General features: G+C 38.9%; 1 protein-coding gene across 2 annotated transcripts in view; it reads left to right on the top strand.

Annotated features, from left to right (window-relative positions):
* The first annotated feature begins 212 nt into the window (after nucleotides 1-212).
* Nucleotides 213-27,587, top strand: part of MYO3A (myosin IIIA) — a 110,111-nt gene continuing 82,736 nt past the window's right edge. For both annotated transcript variants that reach the window (XM_065628760.1, XM_065628758.1), the window contains exons 1-4: nucleotides 213-380; nucleotides 4,420-4,554; nucleotides 25,074-25,178; nucleotides 25,968-26,067. In XM_065628760.1, coding sequence (XP_065484832.1) covers nucleotides 213-380; nucleotides 4,420-4,554; nucleotides 25,074-25,178; nucleotides 25,968-26,067 — 508 coding nt within the window. The remainder of the gene's footprint in view (nucleotides 381-4,419; nucleotides 4,555-25,073; nucleotides 25,179-25,967; nucleotides 26,068-27,587) is intronic.

Raw genomic sequence — 27,587 nt, 5'->3', positions numbered from 1 at the left:
TCATTTCATATTGTGTTGACTGCACGTATGTGTATTAAGTGCAGCATTTCTTGTTCATTATGCTTTCAGTGCATGCACACTACCTGCAAAAACGTTTCTAGTGTTTGAGACGGGAATGTATATTTCTCTTTGCATTTGTAGGAAACCAATTGCTGTTAAGCATTTATTGAGTGAACACTGGAATCTCTTTTTCATAGGAGCCATCATTTGAGATGCTTCCGTTGACTGGGAAAACAATAATATTTGATAGCTTTCCTGATCCTTCAGATACGTGGGAAATAATTGAGACTATTGGCAAAGGAACATATGGAAAAGTTTTCAAGGTGTTAAATAAGAAAAATGGCAGCAAAGCAGCAGTCAAAATTTTGGATCCTGTTCACGTAAGCTACCTGAGTTATTTGGTTTGTTCTTATCTAATTGTACATGAATTTATGTAGTCTTTTTTTCTTTTAATCTGGGTAGATCATTTGCATTAGAAGTGATAGTGAAATAAATTGCTTCAGCCTGCTAAGTATCAGGCTAGCTAGCAATGTGTTTTTCATATCATAAGTGATGTTGGAAGTGGTTGCGTATAGTAGAAGTCAGATATGTACCTGAACTTTGTTACTCTTATTTTTAGTTCCTTCTTGTTTATCTCTTACTTTCAGGAGCAGAGCTGATTATTTTCCTTTTCATTACCAGGAGTCCTAGCTTCTTCTGTTTTTACTGTTGTTCCCTTTTTTTTTTTTTACATAGTAGCCAGTAAGAAAGTTATGTACTTTTAAGTGCTTTAGATGTACCTTCAAGCATCTATTTTGAGTACATGCTTTTAGCTGAGTTACATGCTATGAGTGATACTTTAAAAATAAAATAGTGTACTTTATTTTTATTGTTATCATTGGCTCTGAGTTTTCAGAGTGTGCCAAAATACATAGATACCAAAGAGGGATCCATCTTTCCAAATGGAAAATACAAAGGCAATAGCTCCTACACACAAAACACCAGGTGACTGGGAGGTGGAATTATGATGTTGCAGAGTATGCTTTTGTTCTCAATAACTGGCATTTGTTGAGTGGCGGATTAATGCTCAAAGAGTAAGGAAGAACATGAGTCTGGTTCATAAAGGCAAATCCCACTGACTTCAGGGGTGCTGCATGTGGCTGGGGATTTTTCTCAAGAACAGTAACCCACAAAACACGGACGAGGAGCTGTTCCTGTGTCAAGTGGCCCCTTTGGGCTCATCTTTTGCGCTCCCAGGGCAGGGTGACGAGGCCCATGCTGCCATCGCACGGCCTCTGGGCAGGAGAGAAGCACAGGCCATGCAGGCCTAGACGCTGCAGCTCTGCGTGGAGCTGCACAGCCACAAAGGCTCTGTTCACCCCTGCGTGTCACACGGTGTCAAATTATAATCCCATGGCCCCTAAGACCATGAAACGTGTTTTTGAAAACATAACATCTTGCTTTATCTTTGTTGTGCTTCTTGTTGATCTGGTTTTTATTTCAGCGTGCTTTCAAAGCAACAGAAGGAGGCTCATCTCAATTCAATATCGTGTACCTCTCCCAGAGTGAACGTGATTTGCAGCCAAGTGATGAGGATCTCGATGAATTCAAATGCACTGCAAACTCTATTTTTGACTCTGTAGCTTTCTGTAAACAAGGTTCTTGTGCTTACAATGAACAGGCAGGACTTTCTTGTACACCAAGTGTTCATCTAAATGCCTGTATGGCAGGAAATGCTTCTGCTTTCATCTATTTCACAAGTGTTCAGGAATGATTTTTAAGTGGCAGGTGACTATGGCAGGGATTACTGAAGGCGTCGGGGAAACTTTCAGTGTTGTGTACACTTCAGATGTTGTAGCAAAAGGATAAAGGATGATGACAGGAAGACAGAAGAGGTAGTAAAGCTGATGCTAGAAGAAAGAGAAACAGACTAAGTACGATATAAGGGCATAGAATGACAGAAGAAGACAGAAGAAATACTGTGGATAAAGGTGCAAGATAAGAAATTGAAGGAGGGAAGAGGTATAGCTGATGAAAACAGATTCCTTATTTTAATGAAAAAATAAGTAATGCAGTCAATATCAAAGACTTGATTTTTTTTAAATGAATGCATTCTCCTTTTTATTCTAAGAATACTATTATTTCCTCCTTCCTGTTTTCAGGATGTCTGGAGTAGCTGCTGTACCTCCATATTACTGTTAAAATGGCAATCCTTTATTAGAAATAGCATCAAAGCAATAAACTAGTTCTTTTTGTTCAAACTGAAAGTAGTATTGATGGCTGCAGAGGGAGCCATTGCAATGAAGAAAAAGACACTTTCTGTATTTTCTTTTTTAAATTTTACAATTTTTTTTCTTTAAAGATGGTTTCAGAATTCTGCCATTTGAGAGGTGGACTGAAAAAAATAAGCAGAAGAAATGTCTTTTTTATCACTTGGTTTAACTCATATTTCCAAATTAAACTGGGAAACTACATTATCATGGGTGATATGAGACTGAAATAGGTATTTCATGTTTAATCCTTTAGAATTCTCCGATTCTTTGTGTCAAATGTCTAAGTTCACATGAAAATATTCCCTCTACTCTTTCTAAAAGAGGTACTCTTATGCAGGTAAATATATTAAATTCAACCAAATATTTCAGGTTTTCTTCCTTCATAAAATACAGAGGAAGATGTTTCTTTTTAGTATGCACAGAAGGAATATTCTATTCATTTAATTCTCTCTCTTTTCATTTCTCCTTGTAATAGTAAAAGTCTCATAAAATCTGAATACCCCTCAGGAGACGGAAACTTCTATTAAATCACAGTAGGACAGTGGGCTAATTCTCCTCCAATTTCCCCAAGGCAGCCAGGGCTATTGTCTGTTTTGTGTGTAGTTTTTTGGGCTTTCAACTCTTTGTTTTTTATGTTTTGTTATTTATGATCTATCCTCTTGTTTTTGCCAGATGCGTTTTCTTTTTTTTCATGTCTTATCTTCCACTCTTTTCCCTTTCCTTCCTCTGCCACCCTCAGTGCCATGTTTTTTTTCTCCTTCCTTGCATCTCTTTTTTTATTGTCTGTACTCTGTGTTGTGCTTATGGGAAAATTAACTTACAGTGAGTTCCTCCTTTTTTTGAAAGAGGAAAATTTCTACTATTGTTCGACTACTCCAATAAAAAAACGTCTAAACCCTTCCTTGTGAGCAGACTTTTTCTTGTAATCTCAATATGAAAGTGTAATGACCCAATTCCTAAAGATACTGGTGACAGGCCAAGTTCTTTGAGACCAGTCAAGCTGGTCTCAAGACAAAAGGCTAATGTGAGCAACTCGAGTTTGATTTAGCATTGTAGAGACCTGTGTAAGAAACAAGTGAGCAAAGTCTTCTCAGAGGCGGATACCCTTGGTGGTGAACAAAATGAGGAATCTGATTCATTGGAACACAAAGCACCTCTTTTGTCTGCCATGGTCATTTCTATTTGGCAGTGAATTGATTTTTCATTTCTATTTCTTTTCGACTGACTGTAAATAGCAAATTGTATTTAAAATATTTTATATCTGGAAACAAGTATGTTAACATTCTTTGAGATCTAAACAATGGGGGAAATGGCTGCAGCTATTCTGCCTTTACCTGTGGCCAAGACGGCTTGAATATTTTCTCAGCATGAGTGAAATACAGTTGGATAATGTCCCTCAATGAGCAATGCCAGTGCACAAGTGGAAGGGGTTACCTGAGTCATCTTGTGCCCACGGTTGCGAGCATCCATGTTTGGTCTGAAAGGGCTTTTAAGCTCCTGGTGCATGTGCTGGCAAAACTTGTCCCCATCTCTCACCTCCAAATGGACTTCCCTGGCAATATGAGGTCTGTTGTGAAAGACCCACAAAAAGCCGCAACTCTTGTAGCTCAGTAGGAGAAGCCAGAGAGATCATGGATGTCACCAATTTGTATGATAGTAGAAAATGAGATAAATTCCCAGGTGATTCTAGAAAGCAGGACAATAAGTGAGTAAGATGTGACTGCTGTCATACTGGTTTGTACACAGAGGAGTAGAGAGGTCATTCCAGCTGCACCGTCTCTGGCTGGGGATGCTCTTGAGACTAGAGAAATAATGTGACTTCCCAAGGCATCTGCATACCTACTCACTTGCGCATTGCACTGGCATTGCCCCAAAATGCTTCTTCCCTACTCTCCTGAGGGCTGTTCTGTCCTACCCTGTGTGTTCATTAGTTGAAATTGGTAAAGACCAAGTAAAAAACCAGATGACTGTTTTGTACTGAGTAAGCAGAACGAAGCTTTGTAGCCATGCAACTGGTACATTCATGTTCTGTGGTGTTGGGGTTTTTTTGCTTTGGATTGTTTCAAACTATGTTTGAATAGCCAGAAAGTGCTATATGTTTGGGTTTTTTAGTTGGCTATCATTATTTATTTATTAACTGCTATGTATTTCTCATTTGTGACACTAGGATATTGATGAAGAAATTGAAGCCGAGTACAACATTTTGAAAGCTCTCTCTGATCATCCCAATGTGGTCAAATTCTATGGCATGTACTATAAGAAAGATGTGAAAAATGGAGACCAGCTTTGGCTAGTTCTTGAGGTAAATAATTCAGAAAAATAAGAGTTTTCTTCCAGTTGGCATTCCTATGTTGAGTATATACACAGTGAATGACCTGCAAGTCATTTGTTGTTTTTATTTAGAGTGGTTGCATGTGAATTGATAAATGCTCTTGTTTAGTCTTTTCAGGATTCTGAATTAATGGTCTTCTCACTTCAGCATTCTTATTTTTATATTATACTGATAGTACTGTGCTTTTAGAATTAGGATATAAATTCTATTAGGACTTCATAGGATTTGCTACCTAAAATTTTTCTTTCATGAAAGGCTTATCATGGGGATCTTCCTCTGGTAGTGTTTCTTTAAATATGATTGAGATATGACATAACAGTTAAAGAAACCATTATGATCTTTTAAAATTAAACTATATAAATCAATTAGTTTAATTGTGGGGAGTTTTTTGTGCAAGTAAATGCACAAATAGGTAAATAAGCCAATAAAAACAGCCTGCTGTTGAAAGCAGATAATTTTCCTCAAATGAAGTCAGAGCAAGGTAAGGCCTGTAATTTGTGTGTTTCAGTCTTTAGTTTTGACTAATCTAGGAGCAAAGAGCTTGCTTGTTACTAAGTTCATAGATACACTGTAACCTATCCTGCAAAAAATTCCTCCTCTCCCTAGAAGAAAATGAAGAAGAATGTCTCTGACAGGAATAGTGTGCCTTTCATAACGATCAAGGCTCTTAATGTCTGATCAGTGCTTGATAAGGTTGATACTGAAGAATTGGTTGAATATTATGATTTTTCAGATAACTGAATACAAATCTTCTGGCAAATATCTCAAGGATACAATGGTATCTGATCCTGGAAACAAGCTCTTAAAATGCTTAAATTGTAAAAGCTTTTCTAAATTCTTCTGATTTGCATTGGGAAGATGGTTTTAAGAATAGTTTGCGTTGGAAATCATAATAAATGATTAGGTTAGACTGTCATCAAAAGATGTCAGCTCTTTCTGCAGTGAGCATTTTTGAGAATCTAGCTTCTGTTGTGTCTGCTGGGCATTTGAAACTCCATCTGTGAAACTTCTGGCCTGTAAAGGATGGATGCCAAACAGCCAGGATGGAACAGACTGTGAGGAAACACTCAAGTGTTTATATTTTAACTTTTATATTTCACATGGATTTATTTTCTCAATGTGAAAAACACAAGCATACATCTGGAGTGTAAGGTTTATGTTTATTCTTTACATGCCAAGCTGTACATGTGCAAGTGCTAGTATGGAGTGTGTGGAACAGTCTCAGATGCTGTCTGTCACTGCACATGTAGAGCCATGAAGGCAATGGATTTCAGTTGGTGTGTGTATGTGTCAATATGCATAAGTACAAAAATTAATTCCAATGGTGACTTTGGTGAAGCATTTCTTTTATTAAAAGGATCTGTGAAAGAATGCTGTCATGAAACAAATTCCTCTGTGGAAGTGTCACCTTCCTTTCAGCTTGTATGCAGCTTTGTAGGCCCATTGCAGTTTGTTCTTCACAGTAGCAATTCAGGTGTCCTACAGTTTGTAAGAATGAAAATTTTCAGCATCTCTGTTCTGTTTTGGTTTGGGGTTTTTTTAACAATAAATTTGTGTCTAAATTCATAAAGATAGTGCTTACAGAGACCTCTGTTTCCATTGCTTTGGGTTTGGGTTTTTTAAAAATTGTCATAAAAGAGCATTTTCACTTCGGAACTGTTGCTTCCCCTGAAGAGAGAATCCAGTCTTCAAATTTAGATTTGTGGAGTTTGATACCAAGGAGTAGAACTTTCTCATCTCCTTCTCTCAAAAAAAAGCTATCAACTAATCCCTACAAATTCTGTGCGATCCTTTGAAATGAAGAAGACGTTTTGCAGTCAGCACCTAGCCTGGAAATGTGTTCCCAAAGACTGGAAGGACAAACAGAATAGGCCACTGCAGTTTGCATAATCTGAAGCAACTTCCATAGTAGCTGAATACAAAATGATGTTAAGGAAGAAAAGTCAGGAATCAAATCCAGACTACTGTGCACTGTGGTATTCTGGATTCCTGCAAAGCTGCAGTGCCAGGAAGAGCTTGCACAGGCAGTGGGCATTGAAGGCAGAGCTTGTTGCTTGACTCTGCTTTTGTGTTCTCTGATGGGATCTGTGGGCAAGAGATTTGGGGGGAACTTGTCTGAAATTCCACTAGGAATGGGTTGTGATAGATAGTAAAACTTGACATTTCATGATGAGCTTAGAGCCACCAATGTAGTTTACCATCAAAGTTACTCTGTGGAGTGTTTGAATCCATGTATGTAGATATTATTAAATCATTTTTCCTAGAGGAAAAAAATCCTCAGCTCTCAGTGATGAAGTTAGGACATGGTTTAGTGCTAGAGTTAGGTTATAGTTGGACTTGATGATCTTGAGGGTCTCTTCCAAGCAAAATGATTCTATGATTCTTTAAGACATGTCCCGTGCAATATATCAACAGCGAGCCAGTCTGGAAAGAAAGATTGTTGCCAGGTTTCTTTTCTCCTAGTTCAGTTTTCAGCATTGGTTATATGAACCGTACTGTTCAGTTCTTACACCTTTTTCAGTAACTGTTTTCTATTGCACTTGATCATGTTTGGGTTTTGGGTAAAAGAGGCTAATCAGGTTTGAACTAGGCTGAGGTACAGTTTTGAGGCCAAAACTGCCCAAGTAACTAAAAAGAGTATCCTATAATACTGTAAAGGGTTCTTGAGAGATTTTAGTCCTGAATACTTGAATTGTAAAGTCGTCAGACCTCGTAAGTTATCACCCATTCTGAATACTGGAAAAGACCTTGAATGGATTTATGATGAGATTATTGCAGCCTTGATGTGAAATATTCCGGCCCACGTTCCATCTCTGTTTTTCCAAATTAATCTGTTCTTACATGATTTGGTACCTGTTGAACCTCTGCTCTCAAATTCTTAGACAATGTAGTTGGACATTTCATTTTTAACTAAAATTGACATTTCCTGCTGACTCTAAGGCATATGTCAACAGTGAGGCACTGCATGTTCACAATCCATGTTGAAGGGATTATCCTCTGTCTAGAAATCATTAAACCAGGTGACTATCAAGAAAGATTTACTTCCAACTAAATGGAATTTGGAGCTGACCTATTCGTGTGGGTCATCTGACAGTTTTGGTGTCTATAGAAACCCAAACCAGTTGCTTCAGAATTATGGAAATGATCTGTTACAGAATAATCCTGTGTAAATGTGACATTTCTTCCAAATCTCCTCACTTAACAATTGCCTAATAGGAAGTACCTTCGCAGAAAATATTTTTTTACAATTTGAAGTGGAATTTGTCATTTTCTACTGTACATTTGCATTTGATTTTCTTTGCTGGATTTTGCTGTCTCTGTATTAATGTGCAGATTACCTAACTTGTAAAGCATTTTGAAGTTGCAGTGCTGTGAGCTGGAAATACGCTTCTGAGAGAGTAGGAGCTGTTGTTCATTAACTATTTCCTGTTAAAATAAACAAATAATAAATAAACAAATAATAAAGTATCAAGAGATATGTAGTCAATCTCACACTTTGATTTAACCTTTCAATATAGTTAAATTTCAATTCACTTAAAAATGTGCATAGTGATTACTTGGATAAATAAACAACATTTTTGCATAACACACTGTGTGTGACACTCTAGTATAGTATTTATAGGAGAAGTGTAGAGTTACTGTGTTGTGTTCATCTTAACACATGAAGACCTAAATCTGAGGCTAGTATAGAATATGATTTTTAACAAATAAGTAAAAACTAGAGGAAAACTAATAATATGAGAGCTTTTAGCATTATAACTTCTTTTGGTAATAAAGTAACCTAACTTTCTTAGTTCAGCATTTTTAAAGAAACCACCTACAGGAATGAATGTGAAACAGGAATACATCTGTACAGAATAACATTAGTTGACTCTTCGTTCAGAAATGCTCTTCTCTCTGTAGGCTGCACTCAGGCTGAACATCTGCCCCTGTGTGGATGCTATTCTAATCATGCTTATAAGAAAGAAGACTGATGAGGGGAAGATTCTTGCCACGTCTATTAAGCCTTGTCACGTGTGTCCAGAGATGTAGGCAGAAGAAATTGGCCTATTGAGTCTGTTGAAAAGAAACCACTTGAGTATTTTACTTGGGATTAATCAGCATAGCAGTTTAATGGCAGCAGACATCAGCATGATGATGCAGCTAAGGCAGAGTGTGCTGTAGCCCATTTCTCTCTGCTCTGGGGGTTAGTTCAGAAGAGAATAGATCTGAGATAGATGGAAACCAGCTGATGGGAGATGGAGCAGAGTGGTAAACCATATCAGGCCCTATAGGTGAGCATGTAGGTCAAGGGCAGGTGGGGAGAACAAGTGGCACAGCCCTTGTCTGAGAGCTGGTGCAAAGGCCAACCTAGTCAAGACTGAGTGAAGGCTGAAAATTCCACAGCAAGGTAAATGGTAGGTCTTACACAGCTTTTACTTGCACTATAAGTCAGAGGCCAAGAATCATAATGCATCATATTTCTATTATTCATTTCCTACACAGATCAGGTAGAACTTCAAGAAGCATCTCAGTCAATTTACAAAAGACAAAGAGTTATGTATGCTATATTTGAGACAGGTTTGGGGTTGTGAGTTACATAAGTTAGTATATTTTATCATTATCAATATACTTTTATGCTTAGGAAATAGAGAGAACATCGATTATTTTTATAGTAAAAAAAGATTTTGTTTTCACGAGTTAAAACTCAGTTTGGTAGGGAAAAAAGTTTGGATGGAGTGAGTGACTTCCCACCTGAAAATACACTTTTGCATTTTGTAGAAACCTCTCTGTTTTCGGAGAGGTGTATGTCCATTTCTGGAGAGATGGAGGGAATTGCCAGGAAGTTATAGAAATAAACCTCTTTGTGCTGAATGTCAATAAGACTGTCAATCATTTTTCGGTGTTTTGGTTCTCCTAGCATGTACATGAACATTTCAAGAACATTTGCAGTACCCTGCAGAGTCAGACCAATGGTCCATGTAGCACAGCATTCTGTCTCCTGTGGTGGCACTAGAAGATACTATTTAGGAAGAGTCTGTCTGATTTTTGCAGTCCATTTCCTTCATATTCTCCAGCAACCATGATTGTCATATTGATGATGTCTCAGATCATTCTATTTAGTATCCATTTATGGACACAGTAAACCTGATGATGATACTGTCATGCTATACAGTCTCCTCTTAGATTCATTTTCACCAAGGACCACCGAGGACCACATCAGCCTTCACTACTCCTACATTTATACAGTCCTAAAATTACATTCGGCCCTTTGAAGGCAACTGTGAAGGCTGATGTGGTCCACGGTGAAAATGAGTTTGACACCCCTGTTTAGAGCATGCAATTTTAATTTTCATGTCATTGTTATATGCTTATTACTACATATAATATTCCACATACTAGAATATAATTCCGAATCAAAATATTTTTCAACATGTGGTTAAGAAATTTAGAATCTTGTTCATTTGAAAAGTAGGAATATGTTACAATTTGCAGTGGACTGCAAACTCTGTTTTCTGACCAGATACTTAAAAAATGCCTTCAGAAAAAATGTTTCAGTAGCTAGTGCAATCTGTACTAGTTATGCATAGTCCAGACTAAAATGAACCTGAGTCGTCTTGGTTCTTGGTTAGAACCTTTTCTTGTTCTAGTGTAACCTTCATCAGAGAAATCATGTGAAAGTGTAGAATAGCTTATGCTCAGAACCTGCTTCTCTGAAGAAGTGGTGCGTTAGCCTTTTCCATTCCTTCAGCCTTATGAGGTGGGAAAATAAATGCATTAAGTAAATCGGCAACTTGTATCATTCTACATTGTTGCAGGCAAAATGCTATACTTGAGTTCAATCTTCTGGGTGTTTCTTGATGTTGATTGAACTTGCAAACCAGACACTGCTAACTCAAAAGAGTTACAGAAAGATAATCATGAAGGATTATTGTGATCCAGTTGGCAGCTATGTTGCTAATTTAAATTTTACCTGAAGTGATTCAAATTTGTTACTTAACTTTGATCTTTTTAAGTTAACATGAAGAGGAAAAAAAATAAATGTACAAATATCTAAATTATCTTTTTAAATCCTTGGGATGCTTCTATTTGTGTAGCTTTTTTTCAGAAAGAACAAAACCATTAAACCCAGTAAATAGAAGCTCTCAGGATTCTGAATTAAACTAGAACACAGGAAATTGAAGTGCATCAGTTCACCTGGTCCTCTTTTCACAAGTGTAGACAAAATACAAACCCATGATGTGGATTCCATTTTGTCTGAGTGAGGACACTGTAGCCCCGTATGGAAAAAAGGGATCAAGTGCCAGTATAACAAGTTGTTGAACCAGGGTAATGGCAGTCAATTGCTATTAGATTACTTCTAGTGGCTTGCCTGGCCTGGGAAAGTTTGCCCATCTAGCCAAAGCGCTTTGTAATGGGGTGAGAGCTATGAGAGAGCCTACCTGACACAGACTGTTGCTGTGTGATAAGCACAGGGTAGCAAACCGGTGTTCTTCCTACTCAATTACAGTTTATAAGGGTAGGTACGATTGTCTGGTGAGTCACTTACATGCACTGAGTATAGAACAAGCTGAGATCTCTTGATACAAGTCCTTTTGGTTTCTATGCATATACTTTAGAAGAATTACCGTTCTTGAATTTGCACAGAGATGGAGAGCCCAGCACGATGTGTAGAGCATCAATTACTCACTCCTTTCCAATCCTAAAAGTGAACCTTCATAGCAGGGAGCTTACATCAAAGCTTTAAGCCAAACAGAACAAATGGATTTGGAAATGGAGAACTGAGGGGATAAAAGACGGCAGTTGTGATCTCAAGCAGCTGCAAGCATTTGTCAGCATTGCAGCACAGGAGAGTTGTTAAGGAGGATTTGAAGGAGGGTAGTGGTCTGGTCTTCTGTTTGTTTTGGCTGCTCCTTCAAAGCAGAAAAGAAAACATGTTGTGTCTCCAGTTAGCCAGTGACAGATGCCAGCACTGGGAGTTGATCAGAGGTAGGAGTAGATCTGTTGCTGCCTAGGGAAAGGTATCAGGACTGCTGCGGGTCCTGACAGTAAAGCAACTACCTCGGATCTGATGCGATTGAGAAGGGGCAGCCAGCCTGAGGGCTCAGGGGAAGAGTGGCATGGTCAGAGGTGGCCGGTTAGGGATCAGAACTCACCAAGGCCAAGAGAAGAAGGTGTTGCAGTAACTCCTGGGTAAAATGAAGAATGCCAAACACTATTTTGGCACTGCTGCGTCTGGCCTGGAGTCTGCTGTGATGTTGCATTGTTCTAGCTGGTGTTTGGAGAGGGAGTTTTAGTGCATCAGATGCCTTCACATGTTTGCAAATGCTAACTGTGGCCACAGAGAGCACTAGAATTCATGAAATATGTAGAAATTTTCCTCACAGATTCATAAATAAACAGTGACAGCACAATTTACATATATGTCAAATAGGGAAAAATGAATATAATTAATGCCCAGATCTTGTGTGGCTAATAGTTTTGGATCCTTCACTGACCTACTATACATGGAAGAGTTTCTGATCATGTTGCTGTTTTGACATCGCATGTAATTCTAATATTTGGTGTAATTCACTGAACTGCGTCTCTTTTTTGTTTGTATAAAGAAGAAGAAATCCTCTGCTCTGTTACATAATGTGCTATCTGTGAAGTATATTTATGCATGTAAAGAAGTATCAGTCTCAGCAGGTTTAGTTGCATTGGGGAAGGGAGATCTTTTCAGCTGGGAATTGAGATACTAATAGTGTAATTCTAGGCTGCAGTGTGGTTAGCTACAAAAGAGGAGCAACGACTGTCCAAAGTAATATTTAGGTATTGGTATTTTAAAAAAATTTGGGCTAAAATAGCTAGAAGCATAATATAAACTTCTAGGATCAGGACAACCATAACAATGTATTATAAAATTCAGATCCCTTCCCTACCTCTACTCACACAAAGAAAGGTAGAGATATATCATCCAAATAGTTCTGCTGCTGTTCTGTGGCTTAACATGAGAGGGGCTTCAGCTGTTTGAGAGCTGGATGGCTGAGTGATGTAAAACATGAAAAGAGACAAGAAACTGTAAAAAACCTCAACCAAGCATGCCCCCCTCCCAAAACAAACAAACCAACCAAAACCAAAAAAAACCTCCAAACAACTGAGAGAGATTCTTCAACTTTTACAGTCATCTCAAATTTTGCAGTAGGTGACAATATATTTACTTCCGACTCATTAATTTTGATTTTATGAGCTCTGTAGGGGGGCTGAGAAGTTCTGTGTGCTAGGTAAATAGATCAATATTTTAAAAACATCTGTTTATCTGGATTATCTTCCTTGACCAAGAATGCAGTCCCTTTATCTCAGTCCCATATCCCAGTCTAAAGAATCAAGGAATCCTCTAACATATATAGGGCATGGAGTGAGTATGGTTCTTGCAGCAAGAATGTGCTGTCAGCCCATATGGGCAACACAATGAGATGCTTCACAAGACACTTCTCCTTTTCTGCAGCCAGGCACAGACTATCGCTTCAGGGAGCTGTTTGTGCCAAAGGAGGCTGGGCATGGAAAAGAAAAGCTCAGAGCAAGGCAGGTAGTTCAGTCCTTGTCTCTTGCTGAGCTTTCCAGAGCCATGTGAGAGTCCTGATGACCAGCAGTAAGGCATTTTTCTGTCCCTTAGCTTGCTCGCTTTTCTTTCTCAGCTCATGGTGTCGTCACTCTTCATGGCACCTCTCAGTGTCTGGAAAAGGGAGAGAGGAACCGCTGTCAGTGTTGCAAAGCAGCTAATGTTTGTTCTTAATGTGGAAGGACTTTTGGCCGAAAAAACCTGCAGTGTCCGAGCCTGCAGCCTGACGGAGGGCTCAGGGCCTGGGGAGACGCTGATCGTGTGATCTCCTTTTGGGACGTTGCGTGGTGGGAGTGACTTAGACTGGTATATCTGAAGTTCAGCAAGCAATTTCATGTCACTGAAGCTGTTGGGACTTCAATTGTTGAATGCCATTCGAATGAAAATTTAGTCTTAAAAAATGATACAATTGTAAGGAATGGGTAGAAGTATGGAAAGTGGAGTTGTTCTTATTGCTGTGATAGTTTTGGCAAGAGCGGGAAGATCTGAATTCATTGACATGCATTCTTCTGTGAGGCCTGAGTAACAAGTGCTATCTGGAGTGAGTCCCACAGGGATCAGTGGGGCCGCCTAGAAACAGGACCTAGCGGTCTCATTTTGGTTTTCAAAGATATTAGCCTACCTGAGACAGAGACATCGCTCTATCAGTTGCTTCTGTTTTACATGAAATAGAGGACCTTGTGGTATGTACAGGGAATTATTTAGGATCTTCCTTCAGCATGTTTACAGTATGCTTTTGTTAGATACAGCAGTTACTATACACAGATGTGTTTCCATCTAAAGGAATAAAGGCAACTTTGTGGAGTTCAAAAAAAGCTTTGGATGGAAGTTGTTCTGTATAATGGAATACCTAATGAGTCATAATAAGAAAGCAGATATGTACCTTTTTGATATGAGATATTTACTATAGAACAATAATCTCTGGAAATTAGCATAGTGGAAAATAACTAGTCCATTTAGTTTTTATGGGGACTGGGGTGGGGCCAAGGGAGTTTGTCATTTGTCTAAATATTATCAGGTATTTTCAAATGGCATATATAGAAGAAAAATTCAACAATTGAAAATTGCTTTTTCGTATTTCTCTACATGGGTCATTTTTCACTAATGTTTTTTATTATAATTGCTCCATTCAGACAAACACTGAGTATTTTGATCCATTACACGTCTGAATCAGCCTTGATTTCTCCATTTCTAATAAGTCCCTCTTTGCTTCCCAATTATAGCAATTTTCCACTTTTTAATTATATCCTATTTTCTCAAGATCAGAGATGTATAGCTACAACTATCATTTGGTGCTTTGAAGTTTTAGTAAATGCTCGTAATTTCTGTGTGTAATGAGTACTTCATATTACATTGTGGTTTGCACAGTCTATATCTTTTAAACAGCTGGTGAGCATATGCTATGGCCCACCTTGCTGGAGAATACTGCATGTACAAAAAGCTGGTTCTGAGTAACATCTAACAATTTTTGCCACCATGAAGCAGAGTAAAAGCCCAGAAAAAAAGCCTCTGAGTTTTACCATTCCACTATGTAATTAAGTAGCCTCTCATGTTCTAATATTTAACATCGCTTTGCTTTCTGTACATTTTATTTTTGTTCACATCTTTACTACAGATGTGAGATTATTAAAAACCAACCAAACAAAACATGACAAAACACCACAACCCATATTTGTGTAGCTTTTGTTTAAATCCCAAATGTCCAAACCTCCTTTAGCTTTCGTGGGGGATGGCATCTGTCATCGTAAGAATACTTGGGCTAAGGCTTGTCTCTTTTTGCTTCAGGCATCTGAGGGTTAAAGTGTGATAGACAAAATAATTTTGCTGTGTTTGTTCTCAGTTTACATGTTGGGTCCCTTTATAAAGTGAGTGACCGGAGCAAATGGCCTCATGTGTAGGGATAAAGGTCTCCTCCTTCTAGTTCTTTGTTGGGCAGAGAGGGCTGGAGGCTGCAGGCTATAAGAGAAAAGTGCTACAGCAAGGAACAAAGAGCTGGGACGTGCAGAAAGCAGGCAGCCAGATGTCAGTGGTGACAAAAAGAAGAGTTTCCTGGGCTTCAGAAAGGATGTCAGCCTTAGCTGCAGTTCAGAAAGCTGCTGACTTCACTGAAACCAAATCCTGGAAGCAAGGAGCTGCTTTGCACAGACACAGGGAGAAAGGCAAGGTTGGTTTACAGAGCACACTAATTTCAATTCTGTCCGATCTAGCGTCTCTGAATTAATCATTCCAGTAGGTGATTTAAAAATGATAAAATCATTTTTTAAAAGGGTCTTTTTAGTTCAGTGTCCTTTTGATTCTTACAAAGTTCTTTGTAGGAATGTCTTTGTATGCCCTTCAGGATGTTCGTGCTGCTTCAGGCTCCCATGAGTTGCTGAGTTGCCGCAGCTCCTTTGGCAGTCACCGGAGAGAACAGGCAACTCCTGGAGCACTTGAGCTGAGCTGTCCCACACCCTCCTGTGAGGACAGGAGTTGCCTTTTGGCTGAGTCTGTTTCAGCTTCACTCCTCTTGGAAAAGGAGCCTTTAGACAAGCCCCATTGTTTGGATCTGTTCTTCCCTAGCCACGCTTTCAGACTCAATAGGGAGGATTTCTATTGCAGTCATTTAAATTACAGTGAATTATACTAAATTATTGTCTTCATCTAGGAACACAGGCATAAAATGAATTATGTGTAGCGTGGACACAATGCTACTTGGACTACTGTCTGAACCCTGAATTGTGTAGAAATGATGGTACAAAAGAGGAAGATCCTTTGAAACATTTCCCAGTTGGTGAAGAGTGAACAAAAGCAACATGGTTCCAAGCAGGCAGTAAAACCTGTGAAGTGCTCACTGTTACTGCAGGCTGCCCTATTTGCTTACATGGTTTTGTGTGTTTTCCAGAGCCTCGGCTAAGTTTGTAGGACTGGAAGTACTTCTGCTGACATTATTGATACCAAACTTAGGCTCCGCTTTTTCTCCCCAGCCAAATGAATGGTTTTGCACTCTAAATGTTTGTGTTGGTTTGTTTTCTTTTGTTTTCAGTATTTTGGGGGTTGGGGTTTTTTTGTTGGTTGGTTGGGTTTTGGTTTTGTTGTTTTGTTTTGTTTTACCAAAACTCCTTGTGTATAATAAAATTATTAATTGCAGTAAGTTTTCTGTATCAAAATGTTCCATTTTGATAAACCACCTCTGGCATTTGCTCAAAGTCCTGGGCTCTTTACTGACCAGTGACTTCCAGTTTCATAGTTAGGTTAGCTCTGATTCTGTAAAATGATCCTTCTGTTTATTTGATTTTTTAAAAAAATTACAGCTGTGTTATGCTGTCACCAGGCTGTGAAGCTGTAGTTAAAGTTCCTTCAGAATTTATGTTGTAAATATATTATCAGGTGATCTAGATCTCATTTGCATTTACACTGCATTACGAATCATAGCCTGATACCACTTCAGCTGTGTACCACTTTTATGGGAGGAGATATGGACAGGTGATACATTAGTTTCCTCAATAGCAGCTTCATGGGACTGTGAATGTGTTATATCATAACATAATATGAATTATGGGCTGATGCAATATGAAGTTTGCATCAGGACGAGCTAGCAATGCAATTCAGCTGGGCTGCGCCCAGTAAACCGTTTGTACAGCACTGTCACCTACTTGCCTTTTTTAAATTCTGTTAGAGACAAAACAATATTACAAATGTTTTAGAACAGATGAAATCCTTCTTTGAGGGCATTACTTCATTTTTTTTTCTTGTGTATGTAAAGCCTAGTGGCTTCAATTATGCTGGGTTTGAAAGAAGAATATTCACGAGTAGAACATATTTTGAATCCTGGAAATGTGATGGAAAACAGGATTCCTGTATACAGTAAGGGTCATAATGTTATGTTTGGATGACATGATACAGTCCAAAAGTACAAACGAGCCCTGAGAACTGTCACATAAAATAAGAAACTTCCATTTTTCGTGTTTTTTACAACTGAAAAGTGGTACTATGAAATAGATGCCTTTTTAAAGGCACGGGCTTTGTGTACAGGAAAACACAATATTGGCATCAACACAGCTTAAGCGTGAGGGGAGACCAGTGACAAGTGGTGTACCTCAGGGGCTGCTATTGGGATCAGCGGTGTTTAACATCTTTGTTTGTGACATGGACAGTGAGATCGAGTGCACTCTCAGAAAGTTTGCTGACGACACCAAGCTGTGTGGTGCCGTTGACATGCTGGAGGGAAGAGGTGCTATCCAGAGGGACCTTGACAGGTTTGAGAGGTGGGCCCATGCAAACCTCATGAAGTTCAACAAGGCCAAGTGCAAGGTCCTGCACGTGGATCGAGGCAATCCCAAGCACAAATGAAGGCTGGATGATGAAGGGATTAAAAGCAGCCTTAGGGAGAAGGACTTGGGGGTGTTGGTTTATGAGAAGCTCAACATGACCTAGCAATGGACACTTGCAGTCCAGAAAGCCAACTGTATCCTGAGCTGCATCAAAAGGAGTGAGGCCAGCAGGTTGAGGGAGGTTATTCTGCCCCTCGACTCCACTCTGGTGAGAACCCACCTGGAGTCCCACATCCAGCTCTAGCGGCCCCGACATAAAAGGGACATGGACCTGTTGGAGAGAGTCCAGAGGAAGGCCAAGAAGAAGATCAGAGAGCTGGAGCACCTCTCCTGTGAGGACAGGCTGAGAGAGTTGGGGTTGTTCAGCCCAGAGAGGAGAAGGCTCTGAGGACACCTTATAGCAGCCTAAAGGGGGACCAGCAAGAAAGTTGGAGAGGGAGTTTTTACAGGGGCGTGTGGTGACAGGACAAGGCGTAATGGCTTTAAACTGAAAAAGGGTAGATTGAAATTGGATATAAGGAAGAAAATCTTCACCATGAGGGTGGGGAGGCCCTGGAACAGGCTGCCCAGAGAAGCTGTGGATGCCCCATCCCTGGAAGTGTTCAGGGCCAGGTTGGGCAGGGCTTTAAGCAAGCTCGTCTAGTGGAAGGTGTCCCTGTCCATGACAGAGGGCTTGGAACTAGATGTCCCTTCCAACCTAAATCATTCTGTGATTCTATAATGATCTTCCATTTTGGCATGTGTGAGGTGGAGATATCTGTGTCCTGACTGAGAAAGATAAGAGGCTGTGAAGGCCAATATTGCATAAGATGGAACAGGCAAACATTTCCTCTGGCTGTCTGTCTTGTCAGTGCATGTGCATGAAAAATAAGAAGTTAAAAACCAAACTGAAAGTGAAGAAATCAGAAGCAACAAACAAACACCCGTGAGGCTGTGACTAATACAGCCCTGGAGGTGCTAGATGATGTAAGAGAGCAAAATTATGTATACCACATGGTTTGTGATCACTGAAGCTAAATAACTCAAGAAAGATGTCTGTTTCAGTGATACGTTTCGTTCATGCTGAATTGAAAGCAATCATCTTTACCTAAAAGTATAGAGCATTGCCGTGGTTTATTTTAGTTATGGGTTATGTTGTACTGTTGGTAGGAAAAATAGGAGCCACAGTGCACATCTTTCTTCCATTTGAGGTGAAATTAAAACTATACTGTACGGACAGGAGCTGTGTGTTGAACCATTTGGCCTATTGAAGAAACCGATTTGGTTCCTGAAAGTCTTCAACAATGACCTTCAAGTATTTGTGGTTGGCATTAGTAGAATATGCTCTTTGGTAGTAATAGTTGTGAAGACATGTCACACCACAGAAATAGGAATGGGAATTAGTCTGGTCACAGCTGACCCTGACTTTTTTGAATCACAGGAAAGAAATTCAGTAAACACATGCAAGGTGCTGCTGTCCATGGGAAGAAGAAATGGGATATACCTGACTAGGCAAAGGTACCGTAGAAAGGGATTCTCTGCAAAGTGGAGATACTCTGTTCTGGTCATCTTTTCCCAGCTAAGAAGACTTCCAAAGGAATTCTGGATGCAGTTTGGGGCAAAATGTGTCACAAACATCAGTGGCAAGTTGCAGGCAGTCTAAATTTAGGAAACAAAGGATGATTTCAAAAGGTTACAGCAACTAACTTTGTACAGCCTAGGAAAGATAAAAATGACATATCATGACAGTATTCTGACCCAGTTGATGTTAAATAAAGAATAATGATCATTTATTTTCAAAGACTACTCAAGGGAAGGGTAAAAATAAAGCAGTTTTATTGGAAGCAGAGAAGACTTGGGTTGGATTGTAGGAAGAATGTTCTAACTATCAGGCTAGTGAAACAGAAACAGGCTACTTAGAAAGATCGGTATCTCCCTCATTGGGAAATTTTTAGGAGCAGGTTAGACAACTGTCTGTCAAGGACCACCTGAAAGTACCAGAGCTCTACACAGTGCAAATGCAGTGGACTAAAATATTTCTTCAGGTCCCTTTTACCTCCTATGTTTCTATAGTTTTGTGACAATGAAACAACAAATCAGAATCTGTTGTTCTTCCAGCAGTCAGTACTGAAAGGAAGGTACAGTCAGCTAAGACACTGGCAGTGCTTCTGTGCTGCATGCTTGGTGGAACAGGTCAGATTATTGATCTGTTCTAAGAACAGAAAAAAATAGATTAGTGCCTGAGATGCTTTTAGTATTCTTATGTGATAACATTAAAGCAAAGTTGGACAATGTGACTTATGAAAAAATGACAAACTGTCATTTGTGCATGCCATAAGTTTTGCACATGTGGTGTGCTACCCAGTCAATTATGTCCGTGCAGCCTGTAAAGACAGGGAAGGTAGTAATTGCAGTTGCCCTGCTCTTCACATCCAAGCTACCAAAATAAGATTAAAGCACCTTGGCAACTGCAGGGTGTAAGCAAATATTACCTAACAGCTTAGTGCAGATGCATAAATCAGGAGCAGTTGGATGATTAAAGGCTGTAATAGCCCTAACAAAAGTGCAACTGATAGTTTTCTTAAAAGCAAAGCTGATACTGAATCCTTATTCAATGGGCATCAGAATCGAGAAGAGCTGAACAAAGAGAAATGTATCACCTGGGTCAGATGAAGAGTGAGTAAGACCTACAAAAAACACCTGGGCGACTGTGATGTCATGGCAATTTAAACTGACATTTCATGTGTTAGGAACATGCTTTTTTATAAATCTATTGCTGAAGATAGGTTTGCATACTAGTAGCTCAATTAGAGTTGTGCAGGATTGTTTGTGGCAGATGGGTGGGTGGAGGACTGTATGTCATCCCAATTTGAGTCTTTGCCTTTTGCGTGCCAGAAAATCGTAAGGGAGGAGCCCTTCGCTACCACTGTAGAAAAGTTGTAAGCACCTCTTCTGATACAGCTATGTATGGCCATCAGAGCTACAGACCTTTCAGGCAGGTTTTCACGTGGATCAAGCCTTCAGTCAAATTATTCTTTCACTTGGTCTGAGTATGCAGCATTTCCTTAGTCTTGTCACCCTGTTTCTGCTGTCTAAATACCCAAACTAGTGACTGAATATTTTAAAATCCAAATATTATGAAACACAGAAAATTATAGGTTGGAAGGGACTTTTGGAGGTTATTAGGTCCAGCCCCCTCCTCAAAGATGATTAATTTCAACGTTACAGGTTTGCGCAGGGTCTTTTCCATTGAAGTTTTGAATAGCTCCAAGGATGGAGATAACACAGACTTGCTGGGTAATCTGTTCCTGTGCTTAACTACTCTTGGTAGGAAAATTTTTCCTTTATGTCCGGTAGGAATCTACTATCTCGCAGCTGGGGATTGTTGCCTCCCATCCCTTGCTGAGTGCCTTTGGGAAGCATCCGTCTGTGTCTTCTCCACCCCCTTTTAGGTAGCCCAAATCGTTCAGTTTATCCCCCTTTTAGCTGCTTGTGTTTGCAGGTAATATTTGCATTCCATCAGAGCAGGCACTGAAAATACTGTGGGTAAAAAAAATACCTGTAAATCACAAGGGAACAATACAAGAAGTGACTAACAATCAATTGATGAAAATTGCATGTGTACGAAGTTATCAAGATGAAACTTTTAAATAAAATCCTCATGGGTGGATCACTAATATCTTCCCTTTCTGTGTCTCATAGGCTGGAGGTTTATGAGTCTGTCTCTTTAAATTAAGTTTATTAAAAGCTTAAAAGAGGATTCTATCTTTCCTTGGGAAAATGCAGCCTTTGGGGACTTCCTAAAACCAGTTCAGACTGAAGAGTTTTGTTTCTGCACGCATTTCACATACCAGAGTATGTAGTATCTGAGTCCCAGAAGAGCCCCTGTCTCATGACAGGTTGAAGGACGTTTGTGTTTGATGAGTTACTTTGACCTTCAGGGTAGGAAGCAACCGTGTGGCACAGCTCAGGTACACACGTAGCTTATTGCCTGTGTCCTGAGTTCTCCATCCGTTTCTTGGGTTTTTTTGCTTCTAGTGCCCTTCATCAAGGTATTCTGAGGAGATTTTGTCAAATGATGTGGAGTAATGACACTGATTAGCTATTTGGGCATGTGAGTGCACAGTGCTTGAAGTGAAATAATAGCTAGCAGCACCTTTCTCCTTTAGATGCTTCACTGGAAAACAGAAAGAACTTTAAAAAAAAAAATCTCTGTTGCCTTAGTGACTTCCTGTCATCCAAGCATTCCAGCTGGCTTAACTCAAACACAGTAACTTTGGTAAGAGGCTACACAAGTTTTACTGTGGACAGTAAACAACTAAGAAACAGCAGAGATCATAATTATAAGCTGCAATATTTAACAACACTCCAGGAAACCTCCAATTCAGCAGTACTGCTTATCCCATAATCTCTCATTGAAGGACGGTATGAGTTAAGGAAATCTGATTTTTTTTTTTTAATGGTTTAGAGTTTTCTACCCCTTTAACTTTTTATGTCATGAGCTAGATTCTGATCCACAACCCCAAAGATAATTTATCTCCCTGTCTACTTGGATTCCGAAGCAAGCATGGTCCAGCACTGCATTGGGCAGGAGTATCGTAGTTTTCTGTAGCTTCTTATTTTAAGAGGGAAGAGAAGAGCCTGTGATGAGAAGGACTTTTTGATGTGTTTATGATGAGCTTGCATTGAACACACATGCAGCTTGATCGCCTGAGTCAGGAGAAAGAATCCCCATTTGAACTGTAGTCATGTGCATGGTTATAGGGACATGTGGCAGCTTCACCTGCAAAAAATAGACAGTAGGAAATAGGAAATGAGACTGGATGCAACATTTTACCCAAGAGGACTTGTGTGGCCTGTAGAAAAGTAGAACAAGGATAATACTAACCTGTGTAATCGTTGTCGTCATCATTCCCCTCTTCTCCACCCTATGCAGCTCAGGGTACACAAATACAGTGTCTGCCGTAATCTCCTTTTCTAATTGTAGTTTGTATTCTAATAATCCCTGTTCCTCTTTACAGCTGCTTGCATTCTAGTACCTAGCCTTTTTTCCCCCCTCTTCCTCCTGTGCTAGCGGTCAGAAAAATGCAAATCGTCTGCTATAAGTAACAGTGCAACTCTTTGAGACGGAAGTAGCAAAAGTTACCCAGTGTGTGCAAGAACCTGTGTCTATGAGATCCTCAGCTGAACTCTGCCGAAGCAGCTGGCCTGCCTTGGGAGCTGGTGGAGGATTTCCATCGTGGTGTAGATGACTTTTTTTTTTTCTTTGAGACCTGCCCAGCTGACTTTTTATATACCCAGGTTAAGTTTCGGGTTGGTCTAAAATAATCACAGATTTAGTGTCTTACTTTATCTTATATTTTACATAAGTTTTATCTTATAATACAGATATTTCTCTCATAATAGAGTTTTATATCTTATAAGATGATTTAAAAAATTATTTAAAGTGACATGTTTAAGAAAGTAAAAATTAACATTGCTGACCCAGGCAAATAAAGTCAGTCTTGGCTTAACTGCCTAAATATTGAAGAAGGTGATTTCTGAGGTGTAGTTTCTTCCTTCTCTCACCTACAAAAAGAAAATATTCCTTTCTGTGTTAGTTTTCTCTATCTTGAACAGAAAGACCAACAGTTATCCAGCTTTATAATGAAAATGGAAGATCTCTAAGTAGCAAAATATGAGATATGAGAAAATATGAGAAAACTAGTTTGAAGAATGTCATGTGTGTAATTTATTCCACAAGTGGTTTGTCACTTGGCAGACAGTTTCAGTGCCCTGAAATGCAAGTGCATTAAATTAACCAGAATCATCATCATCCGTGGTGTTTGACTAAATGTGTCAGCGATGTGGCAAAGTTAAAACAATAGAGACCATGGAAGAATAATGTCATTGTAAAAGAAAAAAAAAGGCAACTAGAAAAGTCAATGGAGAAGGCAGACCAGCATGGCTAAAGACAGTAAATGAAATCCTGCTTGGGAATCTGACCCTGATCCAGCAAAGCGCTTAATCTTATCATCTAAGCATATGAGTTCTTCCCTTACTAAGCATGCGTATTGTCTCGTTGAAGTAAGGGTGAGATTGAGTTCCAAGATTTTTGCCATAGAGCTCAGCATCTATCAGACCAGAGCCTTCGTTGGCCTGATGTGGGACACGTAATGCAGCAAGACTTATATATTAATAGTATTTTTGTAGGTGTTCATGTGGTGCAAGTGCAATGCACCCCAGAGGTTCCAAAGGTAGTCAGAAAATTATTGTTATGTTTGGGTACAAAGGGCTATAAAACACTTTATACTGTAAGGTGTAAATCTTTTTGTACTTGCAGCACAGAAAAAACGTAGAGGTATAGGAGAACAGATTAAAATAATCATTTGCAAAAGTATCTGATATCTGGAGTTCTGCAGTTGAAAGGTTTTATTGATAAATTATGCCCTCGATTTGAATAGACTTCGAAAAGGAATTACTGTTTTGTGCTACATTGGTAAAATGTCTTATGTGGGTATTTATTTTCATATGAAAAGCTTTTGGATGATACAGTATAAAACTTACAATTTGTTTCACAGTTCTGTTGGAAGCAGCCACTCCTTTACAAAGGCAGTGGCTCTTCAATCAATGTGTATTGTTAGGTGCATTATGGATAGTTTAGGGCCTTAAGTACCAATTTCATCTTTACGGGTCTGTAGCTGCTACAGACTTAGTCACTAAAGTTACCTTGTTGCTTCTTCCTGGGGAAAAAATGTAAGTGATAAAAATGAGCAGATGAAATATTGCAGGTCTAAACTAATTTGCTGGTAATGTGTGCTCAATAATCTCTTTAGAGAGCAAGGCCAAACCTCTGCTTCCCATCTATATGAGACAGGATGGGGGTTTGTTGGAGTCTGACTGGACCTTAGACAGCAGAAGGGATTGTCCAGAGTAGATTGTGGCTCTGCATCTCGAGCAAGAAGCTGACAGGGTTGATGCTACAAGAGCTATAATTAGCCTTATACCTGTGGCAAACCTTGTTTCAGTGGGAGAAGAGACTTTTCTTTCCACGGTGCTTTCATCATCTCCCATGATACCCATCCCTTGTGTATAACATCTTCTGCACTAGGAATTAAGTGCTGCTTGGCAAAGAGGGCAGCTTTCCCCTTGGAAGATCTTCTTGTTGATGGAATTTCTCTGCCACCTGTCTTCTGATACCTTAAATCCATTTTATGTTGTATGTAGCTTTTGTACCTGAGAATCGATGCTGTAATAATCTGCATTGCTGGTGAGTTGCACACAATGAATGTAAGAAGCAATTAGGGTGCCCCACAGAACATGCATTCACAGCAAATGTATCGCACTGTAAGCTCCTTCTGATTCAGTGAAAAGCAATAATGTATACAAGAAAACAAAGAGATAGACCGCTATACTTGGGTTTGGGAAAGAAGAATTAAAAGCAGAAAGTAATGGGAAAAAACTGGCAAAAGTTGCTGTGTGTGTTGTTTCTATAAATGGTAGACATAAAGACAAATTTGTGGTTTGCCAGTTTAATAGATGCTCATTTGGCTACAAATACAGAAACTATTGAAAACTAAAACCAGGTGACTACCCCAACACTTCTTAATTTGTTTTTGTATTCCCCTGATGTTTTGCAGCTGTGCAATGGCGGGTCTGTGACTGATCTTGTGAAAGGATTTCTGAAGAGAGGCGAAAGGATGAATGAACTTATAATTGCTTACATTTTACATGAAGCTCTGATGGTAAGATCAGCTCCAGTGAAAGGACAGTCAATATTCAGGTCATATTTTTTTCTTTGAATGAATGAATATCATGTTCCCCCTAACACAGCACACTATCTTATATGAAAGCAGTGTTTAATGAAATCAAGGTAATGTGTAATTCAGATGGTTATTTTTGAACAAGCAAGGTAAAGAACAATTAATTTGTTTGTTTCATTATTAAGAGAATGGAAATTGATTTCTGACTGTGGTTTTACTTAATCAGTAAATACAGTTCTGCATCAAAATCGCTTTTCTTTTAAGAAATAGCAGAAACATATCCAAAATACTGTTCAACTTCTGATGTCTGGATCCAAGATATAGCAAAATGATCAAAAGATCTAGTGAATTCAAACAGTGCCACAAGAAAAAAAAAAAGGCTAATCAGGGTCAAGTGTCTTTCTTTTTCCTTGTTTTTTTGGTTTTTTAACCAGAATTTGCCTTTCTGCAATGGAATTAGTGATGGGCTTTAGCAGTTTTCTTCAAGTTTACAGTCTAAATGTATAATATGTAATGTAGATTTACAGTCCTTTTTTTTCTGTTCGTATCTTAAAATTTCTACTTGACATAAAGTGAGGCAATTAAAAAATATCTGTTCCTCGTGGTGTGCCAAGTGTTTTTCCTGTAAGATGGTCATCTCTGTGGTTTTGGATCAAATAAAGAAATTGGTGTAAGCTCTCTCGTATTTAATGGTACCTTTTTGTATCTGCAAATGTAATACAGAGAACAGACCTGTTAGTAAAAAGTTCACATTTACATATCACCTTCCAGGGACTTCAGCATTTGCATGAAAACAAAACTATCCACCGTGATATTAAGGGAAATAATATCCTTTTGACCACTGAAGGAGGAGTCAAGCTTGTGGATTTTGGTATGTTATATTTACTTACATATACAAGCATTGTGCTTCTGAAGCATGGAAAATAAAATAGAGGAAACGAATCAGAAAAGATTAATTATGTTAATTTTTTATTAAGGTTTTGAGTTCTTTGTTAAAAATCACTTGAATAACCAAAGTTACTTGATAGAGATAAAATATTCACAGACTCAATGTTTTTACAAGTTTAGGTTTTCCAGACATTTTGCTAATGCTGTTTAGATAGCATGGCTAACGAGTAGAAGTTATACTACAGTGTTAGTAAGTGCCAAACGCTTTGGGGCAGACACAGTAAGTGAAGTGGCAAAGCAAGTTAATAGAGTTCAAAATAAGTTAGTGTTTAGTTCTTCCAGGACCATGCTCTGGTTCAGTGAACTTCAGAGCTATAGGCAAAAGTTTCATGTTGTGTCTGAGAGGACCTGGAACTTATTAGATATTGTGAAGAATGGGAAAGCTCCACCTCAGTCACATATTCTTCATTAGCTTGGTATGAAATAAACCAAGAGATGCTACCTGAAGGCAGTAAAGGGGGAGATATTATTTAGTTAATCCCCACTTTCCAAAGTCGGGGAAGACTAACGGATTATTTTTGGCAAGTATAAAGCTAAGACTTGCTATTAAATGTAAAAAGGTCTGTTAGGCCTTAAGTAATTCTTGAATGCTGTCATCTGGTTTAACCACCAGAAGGCAAGAGCAGAGACACAGGTAAGTAGATGCAACCTGTTATTTATCAGGCATACCACAGTGGTTTGCCTTAAAAGTTGTTTTATATAAGGGGAGTATAAAAATTTGCAATGCTTGTTATTATGAACTATTATTCTTTGGTAGCGCACCATCTTCTATTGTTTAAATTCAGTTTATTGGTCACTACTTCACAGCATAACAGCCAATTGTAAATATCATTATTCCATTCAGTGGATGGAAATTCTTCATTCTTCCTTTTCCCTCCTATTTTGTTAATGAGATTTATTCAATTGATACATAACAATTGTTTAAACTAATAATGGGATTTTAACTCCCATTAGTAGTGTAGTGTCTTCATGCCAGTAGATTGTATTTATACAACTCTCATTACTACACACACAAACCCCCCACAACTATCAGGGTTACTAATTCTTCTGAAAATTCATGTATTTATGCTCATTATTTTATTCTGAGATAAAATCTTCTATTGAAAAGCCTTCCAACTTCCTAAATTATCTGCCATACACTTAGTAATATTTTCTGGTAGTCTGGAAATATAATGAGAGGCAAAATCAATATTTTTGCCTGCAGATTTTTGATATGTTGTGGATACTAATTTTTTTAAGGTGCTGAAGGCAATTAGAGCTGTGGAGAATCGATGCTTCTGAAAATTAATTCACTTACGCAGATGTCAAAACATACAAGCTGTAGGGATGAGGACCTGAATTCTTTATTCCCCAGTCACTGCAATCTACTGCTAAGGCTGTAATTGAAAAATAATCTTGAAATCTTGTGGGAAAAATTGTGATGCCAAAGCACAGATGAGAACG

This window comes from Caloenas nicobarica, chromosome 2 (assembly GCF_036013445.1).
Source record: "Caloenas nicobarica isolate bCalNic1 chromosome 2, bCalNic1.hap1, whole genome shotgun sequence".
Taxonomy (NCBI): domain Eukaryota; kingdom Metazoa; phylum Chordata; class Aves; order Columbiformes; family Columbidae; genus Caloenas; species Caloenas nicobarica.
Note: the sequence above shows the minus strand (reverse complement) of the source record. Positions and strands in the feature narration are given on the sequence as shown.